This window comes from Rhincodon typus, chromosome 10 (assembly GCF_021869965.1).
Source record: "Rhincodon typus isolate 14 chromosome 10, sRhiTyp1.1, whole genome shotgun sequence".
Classification (NCBI taxonomy): domain Eukaryota; kingdom Metazoa; phylum Chordata; class Chondrichthyes; order Orectolobiformes; family Rhincodontidae; genus Rhincodon; species Rhincodon typus.
The window spans coordinates 43,855,878-43,882,904 of record NC_063341.1 but is presented as its reverse complement, the minus strand read 5'-3'; the positions used below and the strand labels follow the sequence as shown (position 1 = coordinate 43,882,904).

Here is a 27,027-nt window from a genome sequence, read left to right as displayed (position 1 = left end):
GTGTCATGGGACTCGAAATGTTAATCGTTTCTCTCTTCATAAATTTTGCTCGATCTGCTGAGTTTTTCCAGCACGGTGTTTTGTTTCAGAGTGTTTAGTGGTTCCTGATGAAATTTATGCAATTCCAACATCAGATTCAATTGCTTCTGATAGATTTGCTTTGGAATGGAAAGGCATACACAGGACAACGTAACAAGGAAGAACACTTAACTAGTTACTGTACAGCTTAAAAATTTGACCACCTTTCCCAAAATGTTCATAGTACTTCCCTCTACAAACTGGTAATTACTTGAAACAAAACATATCCTGTTTAACTCCAAGTTCAAATTATTTCCTGTCTTTTATTGTTAGCAAACTCTTAAATAATGCTGCACATTTGTACATGGAAATGCACAATCTATTCGTTTTCTCCAATTTTTGAAAAACTTGTTGTCAGATTCTCCCCACTTCCACGCCAACAGAGGGCAAGTAGCATGGTGTCCATCACAATAGAGTACTGTTTATTCAGAGTACTAAAGTAGGGAAATTTTGAGCAGTGAGGGAACATGTATTGTTCTTGTATTTAAAGAAAAATATCAGGGAAACATCAGAGGGAAAACAGTGCAGTCCAGAAACTTAGAACTCGTGATGACCAGAAAGAATGAAGCAATGTGGAGATGCAGAAGAAGCTAGAATTAAAGCAGAACAGAGATCTGGGAGATTGTGAGACTGGGTGAGATAAGAGATTGGGCAGGGTGAGGCCATGAAGTTATCTGAAAACAAATCAAAAGAACTTTAAAATCAATTTGTTGCTTGACTGGGAGCCAATGGTAGTCATGATAGTGGAAGAGGACCTGCTTAACTTTAAGGTATTGGAGCCAGGGCTTTGGATGATCGAGTTTACAGAAGGTAGAATCTGGATGATCAGCCCAGAGTACATTGGAATAGTCATATCTCCAGGTAACAAATGCACAAGCAAAGGTTTCAGCAGCAGACAGGCCATGGCACAGAGGTGCAAATAGGCTTAGTGATGGCATGAATGAGATTGGAAGCTCATCCAAGGATCAATTATGACCTGAACAGATTGGCTTAATCACAGACTGTTGCCAGGGAGACGTGTGGAATCTGTAGCCAGGAAATGGAGTTTGGAACAGGGGCCAAAAACGATGCCTTCAGTCTTCTTACTATTTAACTGGAGACATTTTTTATTCACCCAGTAATCAATGACAGACAAGCAGTCTGAAAATTTAACAACAGTGCAGAAATCAAGAGAAGTGCAGGTGAAGTACCTCTGTATTTCATCAGAATACATAGGTGAACTGTCATTGTGTCTTCAGATGAAGTCACTGAAAAGCAGCAGGTGGATGAGAAAGTGGAGGGTCAAGGATAAATTTTCGGGGAAACACTAGAGGTAGATGGTGTGGGAATAGGAAGAGAAACAATTGCAAGTGACTCTCTGGTTACCATTGCGCAGATAAGAGTGGAACTAGGTGAGGGCATTCTGAATCAACTGTTTGACAGTCGAAAGGCATTAAATGAGGATCGTGTGATAACCTTATCATAGGCTTCAAGCAGGTTGCAAAGGTCAAGAAGGGAAGGATTACCTTTGTAACAGTGACACACAATGCCATTTGTGACTCATAAGAAGAGTTTCAGTACTGCAGCAGCAGAACCTGTTACAGGGATTCAGATCTGGGAAAGCTGGAAAGAGATTTGGCAGACCAACATGTTTATGGACTTTAAAAAGAAAAGAGAGATTGAAAATGGAACAGTGGTTTAAGAGATGGAACCTTTAAACAATATCAGTTCATATGGGGGACAATAGGGGAAGCTGTGAGATCAGCAGTTTAATGGAAATAGAATGGAGGAAACAGAGAAGATTTTCATAAACAAGTTGACATAAGGGAGACAGTAGAGAAACCGCAGAAAGCCATTCTCACCTATTCTAGACTACATGTGAGCCCCAAAGCAACATGACTGACTCTCAACTCAGCCTAGCCAGCCAGTCAGTCAATTAGGGATAGGCAACAAATTCCAGCTACATCTACACTACAAGGTAGAATTGAAAACTAGGATAAAAAGGTAGAAATGAGAGTTTGAGCAATACAGCAACTGTGGAAATGCTGTGGTGAGAAGACAGATGATTGGCAATTTGAAGTAAAGTGTTTTTCCCAGAAACAGATAACAAAGGGTTCGGGTTAGAACGGGGAAGGGAGATGTGGGTAGCAAGTGATACAAGGAAATAATCAGAAATGGTCTTATCTTTGATTGATACTGTGCGATTAGCAAAACTTTGTGAGATGGCAAGGTCAAGGAGGTGTGGTGAATATTGTTTGCAGACTTATCATGGAGGGAGGGATTGAGGGAGGCAGATCATGATGAATTGAGATCAAGGTTGAAACCACAGAGAATAAGAAGTAATTTGGTGATGAAGTCGAGAGAGGAAAGACTATAAAGATTTCGATGAGAATTAGACCATTCTGCCCATTAAGTCTGCTCCACCATTTGATCATGGCTAATATGTTTCTCAACCTCATTCTCCTGACTTCTGCCCATGACCCTTGCTCACCTTACCAATCAGTAGTAAGCGATGAACATAATTCTGTGTGATAACATTTTTCTTGTAGTGGGGAGGGCAGAACGTTTATTAAATTAGGAGAAAAATAACAGGCAGTTGGTGAGGTTTGAAATAATTATGGAGAACCGGCATGGATTTATAAAAGGCAGATCATGTTTGACTAATCCAAGTGAATTTTGAAGAAGTAACCGAGAAGGTGGATGAAGGGACGCAGTGGATGTTGTTTAAAGGAATGTTAAGGAAGTGCCTGATAAAACATGATATAAAATGGTTGGATAACAAATTTGAAGCTTGTGGAATAAGAGGGTCAGTGTTAACTTCAATAAAAATATCAGACTGAAGGTCAGAAGTCAGCAAGTTGTGAGAAATGGTTGTATTTTAGACACAAGGATGGTGGACAATAGTGTTACTTAATGGTCCATGCCAGGACCACTTGTTCGTTGAATATGTAACAAAATTAGATAGGAGATTAGAGGGGAAAACGTCAATTTGTAATTTATACCAAAATCAGTGGTGTAGCAAACAGTGAGGGTGGTACCAACTGATAGCAACAGAACATAGACTAGTAGTATGAGCAGACAAGTAGCAGATGAAATTTAATACAGAGAAGTTGGTAATTTATTTTGGCAGAAGGGAAAGGAAAACAATATATACTTAAAACCACAGTTCTAAAGAGTGTACAAGGGCAGAGAATTTATGTAGATCTTTGAAGGTATTAAGGCAAAGAGAAAAGTCAGAAAATCATTAAAGATTTTGAGTTTCATAAAGAAATCAACAACTAAAGTAGGAAAGTTATGCAGAACTTGTATAAAACTGGTTAGGTGACAACAAGAGTACTCTATCTAGTTCATGACATTTTAGCAAGGATGAGGGGTCCTGGAGATAACGCAGAGGAGATTTGCCAGAACAGCTCCAAGATTAGGTTGCAGAATTGAAACTACTTTACTTAAAGGAGTTCAAGAGGAGATCTGATGGAACTTTATTAGGGGACAACAAGTTTAGACAAGGTAGCCAACAAAGAGCTGTTCTCATTTGCTGTTGGTACAAGGACTAAGGCACAAGCCATTTAAATGTCTTGGGCAAGACATAATTTATTTTTAAAACACAAGGACTAGTAATGACCTGGAACTTGCTGCCCATGAGGGTAGTACAAACAGAGACTATCAATGTTTTCAAAGAAATAAACTTGCAGGGCTTTCAGGAAAGACTTTTGGAATGAGACTGAGTGGAGTGCTTAACAGAAAGCTGACATGGACGTAATGGGCCACATAGCCTCCTCTTGCACCACAGTGACTCCAGATTTTTTCCAAGTCAAGAGATTGCCACAGCTTTAGAATGGACAGAAATCTTGATTGCAGACTTTGGCAAATGTTGCTGGCAGATCTCTGAAAGGGAACACTTTCAAGAGTGACCTGCCGGTGGCCAGCTCTTCCAATTTCTCTCTTTTTCTATCTCTGACAACACCGCAAGATGACCAAACAAGTATTTTGGGAAACCCTGAGAAAGAATGGATGTTCTGCCAATTCTTGATATGGCACACAAATTCGCAATCAGCAGAAGCTCCATGCTGCCATAAATATGTAAATAAAATTCCTGAAAGACACCAATGTTTACCATAAATTATCAACACACACAAACAAAAACACACACACTTACAGCATTGAAGTTTGCAAAATTTGTGATGTCTCCAACATCTTTACTTGGAGAAGTAGGAGCAAATGGGTCAAGATGATTCTCTTTATGGAATGAATCCCCTGAATTAAACGGATGGAAAGGATCATTTAACTTGGAGTTGGATGATTCTGATTTTACAAGGGAAAGTCTTTTACCTACATTTAAAATAAACATACAATAATATTAAGTGCCTTTGCCATTAAAACTCTCAACATCCCATGATATGGAAGAGTTGAAATGGTTAATTTTTAAAATCAATTAAAATTTGATGAGGAGGAAAATGAACTGTCATTGTAAATTTGGAAAAAAAGAAACTTCCTCAAGTGAGCAAAAGATACATGTTTAACTTTGTCTAAAAAATTGTAAGAAACATAATTAACATTTGAAACAAAATTAACATTTTTGAAGTCCTCCTATTCACTTACCAGGTGGTGGAGGAGGGGGTCTTGTTGGAGTGCCAACTTTTGGCGGTAATGCTGGAGGAACCTCATCAATTTTTATAGGTTCATCTGTGAATCCAGTTTTTCCAAATGCATCATTACCAGGGTCTATTCCTACAGCAGAACTGAATGGATCTGCCTGGTCAGACTGAAGTTTTATATTCAGAGAAAGCAGAGTGAAAAATGTTACCAGTGATATGAAACATACTGTCAAAGATATCAAGTGGGCTTAATACAGCCAAAATGAACTCATACAAATGTCCAATGAGTTGAATCAGTACAACATGTTTTCATGCAGTAATATCAAAGATTGAACCTGTCCACTTTCTTGTATCAGTAAACCAACTTATCCGAATTATTCAATTTCTCTCCAATATAGTAAGGCCACGAGTCGATCAAAGAGCACACATAGCATTACATTTTTTAAGAGACCTTACTAACCGCATCCTTGTTCTTTTAAATATCCGCCATCAAAATTGAAAAGAGTCTATAATAGATAAGCCGTGCCAAATGTTTTAACTAGAAACCTCCCAATACTGTGAATGTTAGGTGTCTATTGATTACATTAGGAAGGATAGCAAATTGAATCTTTTTTGTTCTTTGGAGAAACTCCAAAGCCTATCTAACAAGGCGACTCTTCACTTTGCTCCTCTTGAATCTTTTTACTTCAATTCATTCTCTGAATATGAGCTACTTTGGAAATGTTGTCAATGTTCTAATGCAAGACACACAGCAACAGGTTTGTGCACAGCAAGTTTGCAAAAACAGCAAAGTAGGAAAATGCCAGCTCACTGGTTTCTTGATTGAAGGATAAATACTGAAATAGTACATGGGATCTTTTGTATCCATCAGAAAGTGTAGAGGTACCTTGGTATAATGTCTCACCTGAAAAGTAACACCTGACATAAGTGCACACCCTCAATACTGCACAGAATTGGGCAAAATCTTGGCAGATGGAATATAGTGTGGAAAGATGGAAAAACAGGTACTTTGGCCAAGAAAAATAGAGGAGCTGAATATTAAATAAATGGACAAAGACTGCAGACAACTGCAGCAGAGAGAGATTTTGGGGTTCTTGTATGCTAGCTTATTGTGATAGGAAGGCAAATGGAATGTTGGCCTTTATTTCCAAGGGAATGGAGTACAAAATTAGGGAAGTTTCAGTAAAACTGTGCAAGCTACTAGTTATATCACCACGTGTACAGCAGCAATGTGGTTGACTCTTAACTGCCCTCTGGACAATTAGGGATGGGCAATAAATGCTGGTCCAGCTAGGGTGCCCTCATCATGTGTATAACTAAATAAAAATCATCTAAGGAAAGATAGACTGGCATTGGAGGCAGTGCAGAGAAGGATAACCAAGTTAATGCCAGGTATAAAAAGATTTTCTTGTTAGGAAAGGTGGATGCGCTTGGGCTTGTACTTATTGGAGTTTCGGAGAATGAGAAGTGCCGTAATTGAAATATACAAGATTCTTAAGGAGTTGACAGGGTATATGCAGAGAAGCTATTTCCACTCTGTGAAAGTCTTGCAGCAGAGGGCATAATCTCAGAGTAAGAGGTTGTCAAATTAAGATCGAAACAACGGGGGGAATTTCTTCTCTCAGAGGGATAAATTGATGGAATTCTTTACTACAGAACGCTGTTGAAACCAGGTGATTCAAGTGTATTTAGGGCTGAGAAATAGATTTTTAATCAGTAATTGAATCAAGGGGTTGTCTCAAAAAGGCAAATAAAGTGGAGTTTAAGTCATCAGATCAGGCATGATCTCATTGACTGGCAGCACAGACTGGATGGGCCAAATGGTCTACTATGTGTAATGGCCAGTTAAAATTTTTATTCTCCTATTGGACTTGAAAAGACAACCTTCTCACTCGGAAACAAAATGCTACAAACTGCAACACGGAAAAGGAGATGGTGTCCCATTGTTCTTTCACACATTCCCTTATCTGCTTAAAGCCTGTTAAATCTCTAACTTTCTCCAGTTCTGAGGAAACAAGAATGACCTTAAATTCTGTTGTTATCCTCGGAGATGCTATCATACCTGCTGAATATTCCCGTAATTTCATGTTCTTATTGAAGAATCTGCAGTATTCTGCTTTTAAATTTATATTACAGTAGTTTGTTTTGTTACAGTCTGATGTGCCAACATATTTATTAAACCAAATTAAACAAGGAGGATGCACTTAGGTTGCTCAAGCCAGTGCAAAATACTGGAGCTTCTTCAGAAGCCATGTTAGAAAGAAGCTTCAAATGCTTTTAGTTTTTTTAAAATATGTTTAGATAAAAAAAGCCTGAAGGAAAGTACAGCATCACCACATTATTGTCAATGCAATTACGCTCAAGCCAAATATGCACCAAGCAGCATCTTTCATAGCTGAAAAGAATTCTAAAGGTAAACATGGGCAAAAGGGTAGCCATATTTAGAACAGAGAGCATAGAACATAGAGCAGTACAGCACAGTACATGCCCTTCGGCCCATGATGTTGTGCCAAACTTTTACCCTAATCCTAAGGTCTATCTAACCTCCATCCCTACCTTATACTATCATCCATATGCCGATCTAATAGCCGCTTAAATGCCCCGAACGAGGCCGACTCCACTACCCTCGCCGGCAATGCATTCCACGCCCTGACCACTCTCTGAGTAAAGAACCTACCTCTGATGTCTCCCCAATATCTACCTCCACTCACTTTAAAACTATGCCCCCTCCTAATATCTACCTCCACCCTAGGAAAAAGTGTCTGGCTGTACACTTTATGTATACCTTTGATCATTTTGTATACCTCTATCAAGTCACCTCTCATTCTTCGTCATTCTAAAAAGAGAAAAGCCCTAGCTCTCTCAACCTTTCCTCATAAGACCTTCCCTCCATTCCAGGCAATATCCTGGTAAATCTCCTCTGCACCTTTTCCAACGCTTCCACATCTTTCCTGCAATGAAGCGACCAGAACTGGACACAATACTCCAGATGTGGCCAAACCAGGCTTTTGTACAGCTGGAGCACAACTTCACGGCTCTTGAACTCAATCCCTCTATTCATGAAAGCTAACACACCATACGCCTTCTTAACAACTCTATCCACCTGGGTGGCTGCTTTCAGAGAATGGTGAACACGAACACCAAGATCCCTCTGCTCCTCCACACTGCCAAGAATCTTTCTGTTAACCCTGTATTCTGCTTTCAAGTTTGTCCTTCCAAACTGAATCACCTCACACTTTTCAGGGTTAAGCTCCATCTGCCACTTCTCAGCCGAGCTTTACATCCTCGCAATGTCCCTTTGTAACCTAGAACAGCCCTCCCCACTGTCCACAATGCGACCCACCTTCGTATCGTCCGCGAAGTTACTAATCCACCCTTCCAATCCTTCATCCAAATCATTTACAAAAATCACAAATAGAAGAGGACCCAGAACAGATTCTTGTGGTACACCACTCGTAACTGAGCACCATGTTGAATATTTCCCGTTCACTACCACCCTCTGTCTTCTAAGGGTCAGCCAATTCTGAATCCAATCTGCCACATTTCCCCCTATCCCATGCCTCCTTACCTTCTGCATGAGCCTACCATGGGGAACCTTATCAAGCGCCTTACTTAAATCCATGTATACAACATCCACTGCTCGGTCACCTCCAAAGAATTCAATAAGGTTTCTGAGGCATGATCTACCCCTCACAAATCCACGCTGACTATCACAAATCAAACTGTGCCTTTCCAAGTGATCATAAATCCTATTTCTCAGACCCCTTTCCAATAATTTGCCCACTGCTGACATAAGACTAACTGGCCTGCAATTTCCAGGGTTATCCCTATTCCACTTTTTGAACAAGGGAATGACGTATGCCTCTCTCCAATCTTCCGGCGCTATACCCGTGGACAGTGAGGACGAAAAGTTCATAGCCAAAGGCCCTGCGATCTCTTCCCTCGCTTCCCATAGAATCCTTGGATAAATCCCATCAGGCCCAGGGGACTTATCTATCTTCAACTTGCTCAAAATTCCTAGCACATCTTCCTTACTAACATCGACCTCCTCTAGCCTACCAGCCAGATTGACACTGTCCTCCTCTACAACTAGGTCCCTCTCAGTTGTGAATACCAAAGAAAAGTATTCATTAAGGACCTCTCCTATCTCTTTAGGCTCCGTGCACAAATTCCCTTTACAATCCTTGATCGGCCCTACCCTTTCTCTGGTCCTTCTCTTATTCCTCACCGACGTGTGAAAAGCCTTGGAGTTTTCCTTGATCCTATCTGCCAAGGTTTTCTCATGCCCCCTTATAGCTCTCCTGAGCCCTTTCTTCAGCTCCTTCCTGGATAACTTGTATCCCTCTAGAGCCTTTTCCGTTCCTTGTTTCCCAAAACTTACATTAGCATCCTTCTTCCTCTTAACCAGTCATTCGACCTCTCTTGAGAACCAAGGCTCCCTCACTCGACCGCATCTTCCCTGCCTGCTAGGACAAACATATCCAGCACATGCAGTATGCATTCCTTAAACAATCTCCACATTTCAACAGTACTCTTGCCTGATAGCATCTGTTCCCATTTCATGTTACCCAGTTCTTGCCTAACAGAATTGTAATTACCCTTCCCCCAATTATAAATCTTACCCTGCTGTATGTACCTATCCTTTTCCATGACTATTGTAAAAGTAACAGAGTTATGATCGCTACTGCCAAAATGCTCTCCTACCAACAGGTCTAACACTTGGCCCGGTTCATTGCCAAGCACCAAATTCAAAGTGGCCTCTCCTCATGTTGGTCTATCTACATACTGTGTCAGGAATCCTTCCTGAACACACTGGACAAAATACTTTGGACAATATTTGAAGCTTCACTATTCCCAACAGCAAAACCAGCTCAATATTCCATACTGCAGATGCTGGAAATTCAAAATAAGAACACAAAATGCTGAAAACATTCAGCAGGTCTGGTTCCTTCTCCAGAAAGAAACTCTCATCTCAACCTGGAATGTTAATTTTGCTTCTTTCTCCACAGACGCTGCCAGACATGCTCAGTGCTTCCAGAAGTTTCTGTTTCTATTTCAACATTCCATCAAGCCTAACTTTCAAGTGCATTAATAAGGAAACATTTAACTGTGGGATGAGGAGATTGTGAAACAAAATATTAAAAATAACAAGAAAATATTCTAAGTATAAATTATGCATACATTTTAAATTAATTACCTGTGATAACGTGTTAAAATCAGCAAACCCACTGCCAAACGAATCACTTCCAAACACGGAGACAAAAGGGTCTGCAACTGCAACAGACAGAGATAAAGTTATCAAAAAATCACATCACAATGAAAGCCATTTTCTTGATCCTGATGTTGGCTTCATTAAAAATGCAATTCAAAGGAACAAATAAGGTCTCAGGCTCTAGATTTTTCTCCAAATGGTTTATGATTGTAGGTAAATGGTTTATTTACTGAAATAAACTGTAAAGATTGATATTCACGCTTAATTGAAAAAGATAATTAAAGCTTAAAACTTCTGGACAAATTTCACAAAAGCCAAAGAACTGTGAATGCTGAAAATCAGAAACAAAAACAAATTGCTGGGAAAACTCAGCAGGTCTGGAAGCATCTGTGGAGAGAAGGCAGAGTTAATGTTTTAGGTTCAGTGATGCAGAAGTGTTGTTGAAATAAAAATTCACATTATAAAATTATTCTTTTATCAAGTGAACATACACATTAATATTTTACAACACCATTGCACATCAAGGTGCACATTCATGTCTATTTTGTGAATGTATGTATTACATTGATAGTTTTAAGGACATGATAAATTCAGAATCAATACGTATTCCACAATGTAATATTGCTGTTCACCTGCTGAGCTCAAGCCAGCTCCACATTTCCTGCAACAGTGACAATGCTTCAAAAGTACTTTACTGGCTGTACAGTGATTTCAAATATTGTGAAATTGTGAAAGAAACGAAACAAATGCAAGGTCTTTATTTTACATTCAAACTTCATAGTCATTGTGCATTATTTTTGTGATGTCCCCTACTTATGAACGTGCAACTTATGAACGCTCGTACCTGCATACATATGCCCATCATTTTAAATATCTGACAAATAGGGGGAGGCAACGGCCTAGTGGCATTATCGCTGGACTGTTAATCCAGAGACCCAGATAACGTTCTGGGGACCCAGATTCAAATCCCACCACGGCAGAGGGTGGAATTTGAATTCAATGAAAAATATCTGGAATTAGGAATCTAAAGAAGACCATAATTCCATTGCCGATTGTCAGGAAAAACCCATCTGGTTCACTAATGTCCTTTAGGGAAGAAAACTGCCATCCTTACCTGGTCTGGCCTACATGTGACGGTAGATCCACAGCAATGTGGTTGACTCATAACTGCCCTCTGGGCAATTAGGGATAGGCAATTAATGCTGCCTAGCCAGCAATGCTCTGACCCCATGAATGAATAAAGAAAAAAAAAACATTTCCTACATTTACAAGAATCTGCTTTATATTGTCCTGCATTGTGTTCCAACTTGCAAATCGGCTCAGGAACAGAAACTGTTCGCAACGTGGGGACTTCCTGTCCTTTCAAGTCTACACTTAAACGTTACTTGATTGGAGCGCTGAACTTTTGATTCCACTTTGCTTTCATGAAGTGTGCATTCATATATTCAGGTATTAAAAAATTGAAGCAGAAACACTAGTTTAGGGGGTTGAGGCACTTTGCCTTGTTTGAATACAAAGCTTTGAAATTAGTTTGATCTAAGATTAGGGGTGGTGGTGGGGAGTTGGCAAAAAAAAGTGTGCGCGCCGGAGGGGAGGCAAAAAGAGAGGGAGAAAGCGCCAGAGGGGGTTGAGATGGGGGGGCGTATTAGAGAGATGTAGAAAGAGAGAGAGAGAGAGAGAGAGAGAGGAAAGCTAAAATGGAAGCGAATCCCTGCATTTTAGAGACCATGTTACTTGATATTTCTGCCAGAGGGCGTAACTTTTAACAGGTTATGAATAGCATTAACTTGGTTCAGTCACAATCAGCTGTGTACCACAGGAGGAGAGATCATATCAAGAGTGAGATGCAGCCCAAATGCGCATATAGTTCTGGGAATCTGGAGGCAGTGTGGGAATAGATTTGGTAAAATCTCTCTTTTCCCTCTCCATTTTAAGAGTTTAGAATTTGCCAGTCTCGATAAAGGGTTAACAAAAGGTCGGTGACTCAGCTGACTGACGAACAGTTATCAATCACCTCAAGTCTGAATTGGGCCTTAATAGGTGTTCATTACGAGTGAAGTTTAGTGCTAGTCATCTCAGCTCTATTTACTAAGGGCCTGTTGAAAGCACATCTTCAGTAGGCGTTCATGTTCAGGAAGGAGAGAACACATCCAGAGCAAGTCACTGCCCGAGTGAGTATGGAGACAGTGTGGGAATTTGGTGCAGAGAGGAAGAGGTGCTTTTTGTTTGTTTTTTTGGCTCAGTTTATAAGGAAATCAGGACTGGGAGCTAAATATACAAGGATATACATCACACCTAAAAGAGAGGCAGGTGGGCAGAGGGGGTGGGGTTGCCTTATTAGGAAGAAATGAAATTAAATCAATAACAAGAAACAAAGTAGGATCAGATGATGCAGAATCTGTGTGGGCAGAGTTAAGAAATGCAAAGGTAAAGAAAAACGATGATGCGAGTTATGTACAAGTCTCCAAACAGTGGTCAGGATGTGGAGTACAAGATACACCAGGAGAGAGAAAAGGCGTGTAAGAAAGGCAAGGTTACAGTGGTCATGGGGGATTTCAATATGCAGGTGGACGAGGAAAATCAGGTTGGTAGTGGATTGTAATAAAGAGAATTTTGTGGAATGTCTATAAGTTTTTTTGGAGCAGCTTGTGGTGGAGCCCACTAGGGAATAGGCAATTCTGGATTTAGTCTTGTGCAATGAGGCCGACTTGATAAGACAGCTTAAAGTGAAGGAACCCTGAGGAAGCAGTGACCATAACATGATAGAATTTACTCTGCAATTTGACAGGGAGAAGGTGACATCAGATGTAATGGTATTATGGTTGAATAAAGGTAACTACAGAGGCATAAGGGAAGAGTTGATCAGAATTGTCTGCGAGAGGAATGGAGTAGGATAGACAGTGGAACAGTAATGCAGGAGTTTCTGGGAGTAATTCAGGAGACACAGTAAAAATTCATCCCCTGGAAAAAGCATACTAAAGGGAGGATGAGGCAACCATGGCTGACAAGTGGAGTCAGGGATAGCATAATAAAATAAAAAACATACAATGTGGTGAAAAAAAAGTTGCTGGAAAAGTTTAGCAGGTCTGGCAGCACCTATGAAGAGAAATCAGAGTTCATGTTTTGGGTCTGGTGACCCTTACTCAGAATTGATGGGAGCATGGAAAATGTCCGTTTATATGCAGAAGATAAGCTGGGGGGAAGAGGGTAAGGAGTAAATCATAGGTGGGAATACAGCCCAACGAGACAGAAGACCAGTTGGACAGACAAAGGAGTGGATGACAATCTGGCTCGGAAGATGAGTAGCTCTTAATGGAGACCTCAGTGGCTAACAATTGGTAGTGTGTAATGGCAGACTGTGAAAACAAGGCTTGGTGTGTCGGGTAGGACATGAGAGTATTCAGGCCCTAAAATTATCGAACTTGACATTGCGTCTGGAAAACTGCAGGGTCCCCAAGCAGAAAACGAGGTGCTGTTCTTCCAGCTTGCGCTGAGCTTCACTGGACCACTGCAGCAAGTCTGAAACAGATGTTGATCAGGCAACAGGGTGGTATGTTAAAGTGGCAGGTAACTAGAGACTCGGGTCTTTTTGCGGACAGAACGCAGATGTTCTGCAAAGCGATCACCCAGTCTACGCTTCATTTCCCCAATGTAGAGGGGACCACGTTGTGAGCAGTGAATGGAGTCGACTAGATTGTGGAAAGTACAGGTGCAGTGCTGCTTCACCTGGAAGGTATGTTTGGGCCCTTGGATACTGGAGAGGGAGGAAGTAAAAGGGCAGGTGTTACACCTTCAGCGGTTGTGGGGGGTGAGTTGAGTGAGGGAAAAGCGGACCAGGATGTCCCAGAGGCAACAGTCCCTGCGGAAGGCAGTCAAGGGCAGGCAGGGACATATGTGTCTGACTGTGGCATCTCACTGGAGGTGCTGGAAATGGTGGCTGATGATCTTCTGGATGTGGATATCGGTCGAATGGTAGGTAAGGGCAAGAGGAACCCTATCGCTGTTGTGGGAGGGAAGAGAGGGGTTGAGGGTGGAAGTGCGAGAGATGGGTCAGACCCGGTTGAGGACCCTGTCAACAATGGTGCTGTGGAATCCTTGGGTGAGGAAGAAGGTGGACATTTTGGAGATTCCCTTGTCGAAGTTGGCCTCATCGGAACATATGTGATGGAGACAGAGGAACTGAGAGAATGGAATGGAGTTTTTATACGAAGTCGGGTGTGAGGATGAACATCCGCATTCTGCCCGCAAAAGACCCTGAGCTTCCAGCTGCCTGCCACTTTAACACACAACCCTGTTCCCTGGCCAACATCTCTGTCTCAGGCTTGCTGCAGTGTTCCAGCGAAGCTGCCCAATAGAGTCAAATACTTGTTTCCCTTGTAAAAAATACAAGCAGCCATTTCTAGATTGCTAATTAGTCACAAGCAGCTAGTATCTAACACGTTGGACAATACATCATCAGGGAAAGAGAGAGGGAGAGAGAAATTGGCAGGATGGAATTGGAGATATTGAAGGGATAGAAAGAATAAACTCACTGTGACATCATCAAAATAGTACTAAAAAGGCTCCTTGTGAACAATGCAGAAATCTATTATTATGTATGCATGCATGGGTTTGTTCCTAAATTTGTAACCATATTAATAGCTAAGGATAGATATTTGTAGATGCATTCTTAAATTTAACTTTCTCACCTGTTTCAATCATGGATGAGACTGTACCACCACCAGGAGCAAATGGATCATTGGCTTTCATAGTTTCAATCTAAAATCAAATATATATATAATATGATAATTCTGAATCATTTAATTTTATAGAGACACATACTTGAATTCAGAAATAAAATGTCACTTCTTTTGGGTGTGCATCTAAAACAAAAACAGTTATTCTGTTTGGTTTGAGTTAGAACTGGACTTGTAGAATCAGGTTTAAAACTATAATTTTGCTCTGCACTTGATAATTATCCAATGACTCTTAAGATTGATCAGAATTTCATTCAAGTCAAAATGCAATCTCCCAAGTACTCAAGATAAAAACAGAGCTGTTTGTCAGTTTCAATCTGAAGTTCAAAAATATAACTAGTTTAAAAAAAATGTCTACAGTGGAAGAATTAATTTCAACAAAGAAACCCAAAAATCTAGGCCCGAAACGTCAGCCTTCCTGCTCCTCTGATGCTGCTTGGCCTGCTGTGTTCATCCAGCTCGACACCTTGTTATCTCAGATTCTCCAGCATCTGCAGTTCCTACTATCTCCAAAAATCATCAACTTGATTTTGCAAACCTTGCATTTGTGACTAAGTGGAATTGATGTGCTCAAAAGTAGATAGAAGTGGGTTCATGCCTGAAACTTACTGAAAGACAAGTTCCTACTTTCATTTTGGGTATCTGGAGAGGAATCCAACGATCAGAATCTAGGTTACCAGAAATCTGCTTCCATGGCCAAGTGCAGAACTCAAAGTCACTTCAGCAAAATACCTCGGTATTATCAACAAGTAATGTTCCCAACCCTTCAGGTGCAATAAACGTGCAAATAGAGAATTAGAAAATAAGTAAGTACAATAACTTAAAAATATGCAGAACTAAAAAGTGGTGTTCACTGAGTTTCTTGTATTAATTGTTGAAAAATATTCTGAAGACAGGTTGAGTATGATCTTTCTGAACACCTTACACAAATGATCATTCTTTAGCAAACGTAGGCAGCTTATTTGACCACAAGAGTTGTTGAATGTATTTTCCTCTCACTTTATGCACAGATGTTTGCCTTTACTATCTTATTCATTGGATAATTATCAAGTGCACAAACTTGGGCTAATTTTAGCCGCAGGAATTCTAAGACAAATTAAAATAGTTTGTCTAACACTAAGGATCATCATAGATCATAGAATCCCTACAGTGTGGAAACAGGCCCTTCGGCCCAACAAATCCACACCAAACCTCAAAGCATCCCACCCAGAACCACCCCGCTATAACCCTCCTAATCTACACAACCCTCAACACTACGGGCAATTTAGCATGGCCAATCCACCTCGCCTGCACATCTTTGGACTGTGGGAGGAAACCCATGCAGACACGAGGAGAACGTGCAAACTCCACACAGACAGTCGCCCGAGGGTGGAACTGAACCTGGGTCCATGGCACTGTCAGGCAGCAGTGCTAACCACTGAGCCACTGTGCCGCCCCCATAAACAGGACACCCAGATATGAACTGGGACCTCTTGATGTACTCTATTAACTCAGCACATTAATAACTGAATTTTATTTGTATGTATACATCAAATAATCCATTCTGGGACCACAGTTAAGTTTTAGCATCATATACAACTGTGTGGAAATCCTTTCAGGACACAGCAATGCATCCACATAGTCATCAATAATCTACTACTTAGCATGAAATAATTTCTCAACCATTTGGAATTGACCCTAGTCCTCTGCTCATTATACTTTAGTCAACCACTAACAGGCATCACACATACAAAGGGGTCCTCTCTTGTCAAACTTAGCTCCTTCAGCACAGAGCATCTTCTGCCCGACAACAATGACATGGCCCTGGTTAGGAATTTGTACAAAAAAGCTACAAGATTAAATAGTTGCCATTCCACAGTTCTCCGATACAGCACTACAGGTAGTTCCGCTATAACGAATGTTTCGTTGACACGAGTTGGCTGTAAGATGAATGATGAATCGTGGACACTGTTTGGATAATGCAAACTTTCTGCTGTACAGCAATTTTCTACAACGATTTCCCTATAACGCAATTTTCTATAGTGCGAGGTTACACAAGAACGCAACTATTGTGTTATAGAACTACTTGTATCTGCATATAGAATCATTTGTCGATTGCCTACTTTATGTTTAGTAAAGCAACACCTGCCTTTCTGTACATAACTGATTTCCATACTTACTGATCCCACATTATTGTTGGCTATACTTGTACTAAAAGGGTCAGACTCCATGGATGTAAACGGGTCATTTGAAGACTGTTGAAAGAAGTTACTCGAAGCGTCTGCAAAAGGATCAGTGCCTTTAAAAGGGTCTCCTCCAAAAGGATCTGCAACAATATTGTACAAATGATTCAGCGAAAACCCAAACGAGAAACGTTTGCAGAGAAATGAATTTGAATTCGAGCTGCATATAATCAAGACTATCTGCTGAACAGCATAACTGGGAAAGCCTACCAGAAATAGGTGTAATTAGTACCCAAGTCAGACTGCAATTGAAACAGTAAAGCAAACTGTAAATTGTTTCAAGTTAAAAAAATTAATTTTATACATTGAAAGAATTCCACAACATTTCTAATATCTTTGGTATAAATTTCACATTGTACTAAGTCATACAAATTAACAAAGGTCACAGGTTTTATTCGAAGTCCATGTTCATTGTAGCTAAGTATCAAAAGGAATATGACAACTAATCTTATGCTCAGGCTAAGAAGAAAGAAAAGTAAAATCAGCCTTGGATCATGAGCCAACCCCAGTCTACAACTTTGTTACAAAATATCTGCTCGAGAGCGTTAGGTAGATTACTTACCTCTTTTGCGTTACACCACACAGTATCGTGAGAAGTGGCCCACTAACATTCATAAACGTTCATGTTTAAATAATTATAGGTACTAATGGGACACTATGTTAGGATCTTCAGGGGAAATTATACTTAAGTTTTGTACTTTAAAAAAAAAATGCTATCTATAATTTTATCACTTCCTCCCATACAGAAAAGGAGATAGACCATTAAAAAAAGGAACGGGGCAGATCATTGAGCCTTCTGCACCATTCAAAAGGATCATGGCTGATGTCATATTCCACACATCCACTTTGCTGCATCTTCCCCTAACCCTTGATCAAGACTCAATCTCAGCCTTAAAAATGCAGAATGAGCTCTTTGGGAAGAAGTTTCAAAGACTCTCAACCCGCAGTGAACAAACTGCTCCTTGTCTCACCTTAAACTGGTGCCCCTTTATTCCTGACACTCTCTCGTGAGGGGGAACATCCTCTCAGCATTTACCCTGTCAAGCCCCTCAAGAATCCTATATGTTTCAAAAAGTAGCCATAGTCTTACCAGACCACAGAACTGCTCATTCATGAGGGAGAGAGATGACTACTGACAGTTTAACCTGAGGGTCACCACACCTCAGGTGAGGGAAGAGGTTGAGAAGGAGAATCCTTCATGGTAATCTCAGCCGGTGTAGGAATTGAACCCGTGCTGTTGACATTGCTCTGTGCTGCCAAACAGCCAGCCAGCCACCTGAGCTAACCACCCCAGATAAATGACTGTTTTCGAAATGAGGTGGAACATTCATCAATACTTCCAGCTGTTTAAGTTAGTTGCAAATCCCCCAAATGTACAACAGGTATTGCAAATATACCGAGGTGTGTAAAATTCCGCACTGCCACAACTCCCCACAAGTTTTCAGCTGCTTTTCTGTCGGAAGCTAAGGAATGACTGAATCATCCCCAATTATACAGAAGCTTTCAGCATTTGTTACAATTCACAGGGATAGTGTGCTGATGATGAGCCCTGTTATTCCTGGAGTTGTCACAAAAGGTAATGATTTTAAAATCTCCCAAATTTACCTGACTTTCAGATCCAGACTGATAGAAGGCATGGACAGGTTTCTGTACTGAACAACTATTATTTATTAGAATTAAATTTGACTGTTGGTTTATAATACTACTAACTAAACTCATTCCCTTATAGATGTCCCTTACATGCACATACATACAAACTTGGTAAATAAGTTACAGACAGAGGGGGAAAGAACTGGAAAGACAGTTTAGTAATCTCTGTTTCCAGGTTATGTTGTTGAGATGACCTTCACGACTTTTCTGCTGGCCATCACATTGCTTCAGTTGTCTCTCTCAGATACTTTCATTGGTTGCTAAGGGACATGGTGGATGGTTGTTCCCTTATAAAAAGTCCCCAAATTATCATTTAAAACAAGTGTTGCAGGAAAGATAAACTGGTTTTCCGCAGAGAGCAAAGATATCACTCCTAAGCTGGGGAAGAATCGAACAACTCTCACTCTCTCCTTCTCTAATTTGTTCTCAGCTTGAAGCTGGAACCCAAGAACCAATCACACATTTGTGGTAGACAAAAAAAAGGTGCCTGTCAGTCATCGATGACTGGTCACTATCAAATAGACCAATCAAAATCTGTTGCTAGAAAAAGCTGCATTAATACCCCTTCAGCTCCAGACCCTATGAATCTCAACTTCGACTTACACTTGTTCAAACATTTGTACACACAAGGCTTCTCATGGATGTCAGGCAACTGGTTTTCAAAACTGCTCCCACCCATTCAAACATTAAAAAGCTCTTTCTCCTTTCAGTGCCCAGTTTTTAAAAACATAATTTATACTAGAAAAGGGATTTGAAAGGATTACAATAAAATAAATGTTTTAATCATCAACAAAAACCTGAGAGTGAAAGCTGAATTTTCAAACCACTATGTCTTGATTAAGTCGAAGCAATGGACAAAAGATAGAAATAATGATCATTTCAGTGGGTGGAGTTTCAGTTAGAATCCTGGCAGGAATATCTGTTAAGAATAAGCTGATAATTCAGAGACTGTTCACAATAGCAACTAATTCAATGCAAACTGAATAAATTTTTAACAATCTGATACAATTAATCCAATTTCACTGCCCTTTACTAATTGGGCCCGATTAAATATTAATACTGGGGAAAAATGACTCTCTTTTCAGGCACCCTGTGTCAACATTAAACAGATCAGATTGGACAATTTGTCAACAGCAGTAAAAGGTCTGTAACGATGACAAGGTCAACATTTTTTAGTCCTCCTTTGAGGATTTGACATCCTGAGGTGATGTGATCCAGCTATAATATATAATGTGGCTATAATATCACTTCACTGCTCAGAGCATATACAATTCCAGAACACAGACACCCTGAAGCAAATAAAGTGTACTAAAAGGATAGTAAATCATCAGAGAAGTGATCACATAATCTGAATAAAAAAGGTGACAGTACCTGTTGAAGCATCAACACTTCAGAAACAAGCTTCTAATGTTAAGTATAAAATGGAAATAACAGACCAGGATACTTCCGCCTCATTTCATCATCAGCAATTTGTTTACAGGAAGGGTGAGGAGCAAGTTTCATTCTCGCATCTATGTTTAAGCAACTGAGAGACATACAGTTGGTTCTGCTATAACACGTGTTTCTTCAACATGAATTGGCTTTACCACGATTGAAGAATGAAGACCACTGTTTGTAGAACGCCAACTTTCCTTACTTGTCCTGGCTATAATGCAATTCCGGCCCCATTAGCTTTAATGGCATGGTTATTGCATGATTTTCTCTTAAGCACGATAACAGAACTATTACGTTATATCAGAACCCCCTGTATTTGACAGCATTTACAAGACTATTATACAACATTCTCCTTTCCTGCACTCCACAAACTTAAGACTTTCCCAAAATTCTGTCTAACCCGACCCAAGTCCCATTCACTCATCATGCCTATTCTTGTTGATCTACATTGGCTCCTGGCTCAATAATGTCTCAATTTTAAAATTCTCATCTAATTTCACATAGTTCAATGGTTGCCCCCCACTTCATCTCTGTACCTCCTCCAGCATTAAACTTAAAGACCTCTGCTTATCTTCAATTGTGGAAAATTGAACATTTCATTTTAATTGCTTCATGAATGGCAGCCATGCTATCAGCTGTCTTGGCCCTGAGCTCTGATACCCCCTCTCTAAATTTTTCAGACACTCTGCTTCTTTAGTTCCTTAAAATCCTTTCTTTGATTAACCTATCAGTCAACTATCATAATATGTCCTTCACAACTCTCAGAACTTATTTTGGTAACATTCTTGTTGAGCACCTTGGGAAGTTTTGCTATGCTAAAGAAATTATAAATGCAATTTGTTGTTTGGGACAGGAGAAACAAAAACAATGGAGCAACTTAGAATTGGAATTTTTACTGCTGGCATATCGCAGCAATTTAATACTAAGAACATTTAAATAGTAAACTTCTGTCAACTGAAATAAGGACAAAAGATTACGTAATGTTACCAGGTTGTAGGATCACCCTTCCCCAGATATGCCTGATTCTCCAAGCCTGGCACAACATCTGAAAGTTCCACTTCATGATACATGATTTTTCGTTCCAAAATGCTATCACTCCAACGTCTACCTCAAACTTTTAGTTGAGAGGTGAAATTAGCTTTGCACTAATGCAAGGAGTGCTTGCTGAAACTGCTTTAGATTAAGTGCACTACTGAGTACTTTTCTTACCTGCAATATCAACTTTTCCAAATGGATCATCTTTAAAGGGATCACCTTCAAAAATAATTGAATAAAAAATATATTACTACAAAACTAACATACACATCACTAAGGGATTGACATAAATTATGTTAATTTATAAGGTCAGTTCTGTTACGCAACATACTTAGACCAAGACTACAAATAAAATCATAGAGAGGAGCTGGACAGGCCTTTGTTTCAATTTTACCTATGGGAGACTGAATTATTGTACATCTAACGTTGTGGACCTTTCTTGGGTTTCTCATCGATTTTGACATATGCATTCAGCCTCAGCTCCAAATGATGGTTCCATTTACCACAAATGGACAAAAGTAATTGCTCTGAAAAATCTGGTTGTGGTTAACGGGGTTTTCCAATACATGTTCTTTCAATTATACAGGATGCAAGCATGAGCACTGTTCAAAGGCCTTTGCTCAGCTCATCAGCATAGTATGTCATATTCTATTTTATGTAATTAATTGGGATTATTATTTACATGCATTCCTTTTTGCATTGAAAATATACCCGGAGATTTGACTTCTAATTGGAGATCTAAATTGTGGGTAAATTAGAAATCATGTAATTCACACACAACAATGCATCATGCACATCTGTGAAAGGGCTGCTTCATCCAGAACAAAAAAATCTACTTACTACATTAATAAATTCAGTTTATAAAGAGCATCTGAGCCCTTTGTTATGCTGTTCTATCTTTATTGGTTATAATTTCTAAGCTCCCAATATCTTGCTAGTTCACAAACGACACATCAAGATTGTATTAAGATCACAGGAGGAGATCCAAAGTGTTGCAATACATTGAGAATGATGTATTGCTGATAAGAGACAATCTCTGTCAAAGTCTTTTGTCTTGCACTTACTAGGACAGACCTATGAATATCAAATTTCAAAATCATTTATACTGCAAGAGAAACAGGGTAGTGATTTGCCATATGGTTGACAAACTAGTTTCTGTGGGATATGCCCTTTTGATAGAACAACGCCTGGTCTCTATCCCTAGCTTATTTCCAATAGGCTGATAATGCATTTGCAAAATTTGACTCTTCAGTTGCATCTAAGAATTTTCCTACACGCCTTCATGAAGTCCATCTCATGCAGAAATTCCCATTGAAATGGAGCAGGATGACGAATTCCTTGTCCTTGATGCATTAGCTGAAAAATATATTAATAGATTATCTACTGTCATCTACCATCCTAACTGGTCAATACAGACATTGGGATTCCTGAGCTGTACACTCTATAAGATTGGCATCATCCGCAAACTTGTAGACAAGACTTACTCACTGTGCAAGTTTGATATTATAATTGGCACAAAGCTGTACAGCCAGGATAATGGCTATCCAGTCAGATTGTTGTAAATTATGCAAACTCATATATGGGCCTAAAGCAGCTACTTTCAGTTCTGAGAAGTGCCTGTGCCCAGTCTACCACAAATAACCCTTAAGAGCAAGGTATCTAAAAGAAAATTTCAGCAACAGATTTCATGCCACTACTGTCAAATAGCAAAACAAAACGGTATTCTTTTAGATGCCAAGCCAAAAACATGTTCTGTCCAGCACCACTAAAAATGTAGCATATGAATTCCCTTGCCAGTACGATACCAGGTATCAATGTCTCAAAGACTGATGGACTACATTAACCAGCATGTCCTTTTGTCCATTTGCAACAGGCAAAGTACCTGACTGTACTCAGCCAGCCTGTGCTTGTGAAAAACAGAAAATAATGCCCCAGCATTTGATATGAATCCATGACTGGGAAGCACTTACTGAGCAAGTTTCCTATACCGAACTAGTCCAATTTGCCTGCATGTGGCCAGGAACCCTCTAAATCTTTTGCTATCCATGTATCTGTCCAAATGACTTTTAAAATGTTGAAATTGTACAAACCACAGTAGTAGAGCAAGTTTCATTGTTTGAGCATCCCAACGAGATGAGTACAATACAAATGGATAATTAACAAACTTGGTGTTGAGTCTTTTCAAGTTAAGATAAAGTGAATTGCCTCAGATAAAATCAAAAAAGGTGACAACTGGAGAATCAGAGCTCTGCACGCATCTGTTACTTCTTTCTTGGCACACAGTAAAGTTCAACTCACAACCTATATTGAATAACGCAGAGCTCTTGATTTGAAACCAAATACCAATGCAAAATTGTATTTATGTAGTGCCTCACATAACTTTCGGCCATCCCAAAGCACTTTACAATGAATGAATTACTGCATTTAACCATGTGAGTAAAAAGCAGAGTTGCTGTCTGTCTTAAACCTGAATGAATTCGAGTGTCTGTAGTCCAAAAATTTAGGTCGTGCCTTTTTTCTTAGAATATCAGATTTGGCCTACACTATGAAAGCTAGAACAGTACCATGGGACATGCGATGTTAAATTATTAATCGTTATACATATGATGCTTTTTAAAAAAAAAAAACTATATGAAGACTACAAGCAGCAAAATTTTAAATTAAAACAAAAAAAAAAATTGAACTTACTTCCAGTGAAAGGATCTGTCTCAAAGAAATCCAGGTTTGGGTCTGGAATACTGTTAGTAGTTTTCATAACTACTGGATCAAAAGGATCATCCTACAAGAATTAGAAAAAAAAATACTCATGCACAAACTAATTAAACTCAGCTTGGATTTTGCAGATTGCAACACAGTCATGACGCTTATTCCAATGCTTGTTTCAGACTGATTTTACGTCAACAGAGTCACTAGAATAGATATAGATAGATAGAATGAGAGAGCAGGACAGGTAGTTAAGTTGACGAGTAATCGAGAACCCCAAACCTAATGTTCTGGGGACAATGGTTTGAATTCCATGGCAGATAGTGAAATTTGACATCAATTAAAACAAAAAGTTGGAATTAAAAGGCTAACAATTGTGATCATGTAACCATCATCAATTGGTACAAAAAAACTACCTGATTCACTAATGTCCTTTTGGAAACTGCTGTCCTTACCTGGTCTCACCTACATATGACACCAGATCCACAGCAATGTAGTTAACCCTTTATTACTCACAGAAAGCCATTCTGTTGTATAATATCTCCACAAAGTCTAAAGAAAGGAACGAAACCAAACCAACCACTTTCCGTCGACATATGCACTGGAAACAAAAAAAAAAAAAAAATAGGCCTGTCGATTCTGGAAAGTCTTTCTTACCAAAATTATGCCAAAATTGGGACAGCTGTCCCACAGACTAACTGAGGTACAGCATGACATTGCCATTCTTTCAGTATCGCACTTACAATGTTGTAGACAACACTCATCACCTCTGGGTATGTCCTGTCCCTCAAGCAGGGTTGACCCAACAGAGGTGTTGGTACAGTAGTATACAGCTTACATCTGCAAGCGACACTACAATAACTCATCAAGCTTCCTCAAACAGAACCCTCCAAATCTGCAACCTCTTACATGGACAAGGGCAGCAGATTCAAGGGAACACCTTCGGCTGCAAGCTTCCCTCCAAGCCACACACTATCCTGACTTGAAACGATATCACTGTGCCATCCCTAACACTGGATCTAAATCCTGGAACTTATTTTCGAACAGCACTGTCTCGGTGTTCCTACAATCCAAGGACAGCAGAAGTTCAAGAAGAAACTTAGCACTACCATCTCCAAGGGGAGTAGGATGGGCAATAAATCCCGGTCTAGCTACTGAGCTCATGTCCCATGATTGAAAAGCAAAAACCCAAACGACCATGACAATTGCAGCTAAATACTTTACATGCTTACACCAGTTGGAAAAATTCCTTGCAGATATAAACAATGATGTTTCAATATATTTCCTGTCAATTTAAGACCTTATGCATTGCATTGCCACCTAAGATCAACAACAGAGATGCAGTTTGAACCTCAAAGACCAACTTGGTTAGATGTGACACTCTCATTGAGCATGGTGTGGTAAAATAACCACAAGACAGAGCAGTTAGCAGCAGTGCATTATTTCAAATTATTGAAGGGACCAGAGGGCTGAGAAAGAAAGTGGAAAGAAAAGCAAAATAAAAGCTGCTCAAAATGACAATCTATTTAATAGAAGAATCAAGCTGGAGAGATACAGTTACCCCAGCCTAGCAGCTGGGCCATTTCATTCTACTTGATTTATACCACAGCAATGTTCCATACAAAGTCCTGCAACAGCTCAACCTACCTTTTCTGCAAAACTTGGCTGCTGAATTTCAGTTTGTTCTGTCCTTGTTTCTGTAGCATTTGGGATGGACTCCTCAATGTTATTGCTGACCTAGAAAAACATTTTTTGACAATATGTTGTGATATTTGCTGATGATTGTGTAGGGTTCAGTATTGTTTGTGACTTTTCAGTCACTTTAGCAACCCATACCTACATGCAGCAAGGCTTGGATAATATTCAGACTCAGACTGAGTGGCAAGTAACATTTGGATCACACAAGTGCTAGGCAATAACCAGCCCTAATAAAAGAATTCAATCATTTCCTCTTAACAGTCATAGCATTATCACCATTGAATCTCCCAATATCCAGCATCCCCAGGGTTACCATTAACCAGAAACTTAACGAAGAAATGATTTTGCTTTAAGAGAATGTCAGAACTAGACATTCCACAGCAAATAACTCACCTCCTGAATCCCCCAAAATCTATCCACCATTACAAGGCACAAGTCAGGTGTGTGTCGGAATACTTGGCCTGATGAGTGCAGCTCTAACAACACTAAAACAGCTCAACAACATTAAGGACAAAGTAACTGATCTGATTAATGCCTTATGCACTACTTAAATGTTGCTCCTTTCACAACCGATGCACAGTGTATGTCATTTACAAGATGCATTGCAGAAACTCCCTAATGCACCTTGGTCAGCTCCTCCCAAATCCTGATCACTATCATCTAGAAAGATGGACAGGATAAGGAGAACACTACTACCTGCAAATTACCCTCCAAGCAACACACACTATCCTGAGTTGGAACTGTATTGCCACTCCTTCACTGTCGCCAAGTCAAAACCAGTACTAACCATTGTTGGTATACTCCCACCAAATATACACCACTGTTTCAATATGACAGCTCACAACCACCTTCATCTGCAATTAGGAATGAGCAATAAATGCTGATACGAGCTAGAGATGCTCAAAACCCAGCAAAGAACAAAAAATTAAATTTTCAAGATATATATGGTAACATTAAGAGAAAATGCAACATTTATTGTACAAATATTGCATTTACAAGAACTTAAAAATCATAATATTTGAACTCAGTAGCATATATAATGCCTTACCACAGCCTCGCTAATAATCACTTCCTTCTCCAATGGGCTGTGCTTCTCAGCGTTTTTCTTGTGATCAGTGGATTCACTGGCACTGCTGTTTAAATCATAGTGCTCAACATTACCATTTACAAGGGCAGGTTGCATAAGACTCCGCCAACTCAGTTGACTGTTGAGGCTCTCCTCAGATTCTTGTAGCTCAGACAACTTGGATTTTGCCTTTAAATACAAAATTCAAATAATCACGACATATCTTGAACAAATATTTGCCAGATTATCTGTGGCACTCAAAAAAGGATCAGAAAGATTCAGCCCACACCAATACAAAACTTATAAAGTATCTTAAGTACAGTATGACTAATATGGAGCCAAGGGCATGAATTACCTAACATTTTGCGTATTAAGCATACATTGTTAAGAAATACCAACATTATTTAATTGTAATGGAAACTGTATACAGCTGAATTGTCTTTTTACAATTTTTAACTCAAGATTTTATTCCTAGATCTTTTACAATTTACAGAAAACAGGCCTAGTTACCATTCTAGACGACAAGGTGCAGAGCTGGATGAACACAGCAGGCCAAGCAGCATCATAGGAGTAGAAAGGCTGACGTTTCGGGCCTCGACCCATCATCAGTTGTCTCGGA

General features: G+C 39.7%; 1 protein-coding gene across 1 annotated transcript in view; it reads right to left on the bottom strand.

Moving 5' to 3' along the window:
• Positions 1-27,027, bottom strand: part of eps15 (epidermal growth factor receptor pathway substrate 15) — a 128,796-nt gene that overhangs the window by 1,268 nt on the left and 100,501 nt on the right. Inside the window, exons 17-25 of the mRNA XM_048602094.1 lie at positions 26,391-26,597; positions 25,292-25,381; positions 23,630-23,720; positions 21,116-21,160; positions 16,760-16,905; positions 14,553-14,622; positions 9,850-9,926; positions 4,657-4,819; positions 4,214-4,386 (exon numbers count right to left, since the gene is read on the bottom strand). Coding sequence (XP_048458051.1) covers positions 4,214-4,386; positions 4,657-4,819; positions 9,850-9,926; positions 14,553-14,622; positions 16,760-16,905; positions 21,116-21,160; positions 23,630-23,720; positions 25,292-25,381; positions 26,391-26,597 — 1,062 coding nt within the window. The remainder of the gene's footprint in view (positions 1-4,213; positions 4,387-4,656; positions 4,820-9,849; positions 9,927-14,552; positions 14,623-16,759; positions 16,906-21,115; positions 21,161-23,629; positions 23,721-25,291; positions 25,382-26,390; positions 26,598-27,027) is intronic.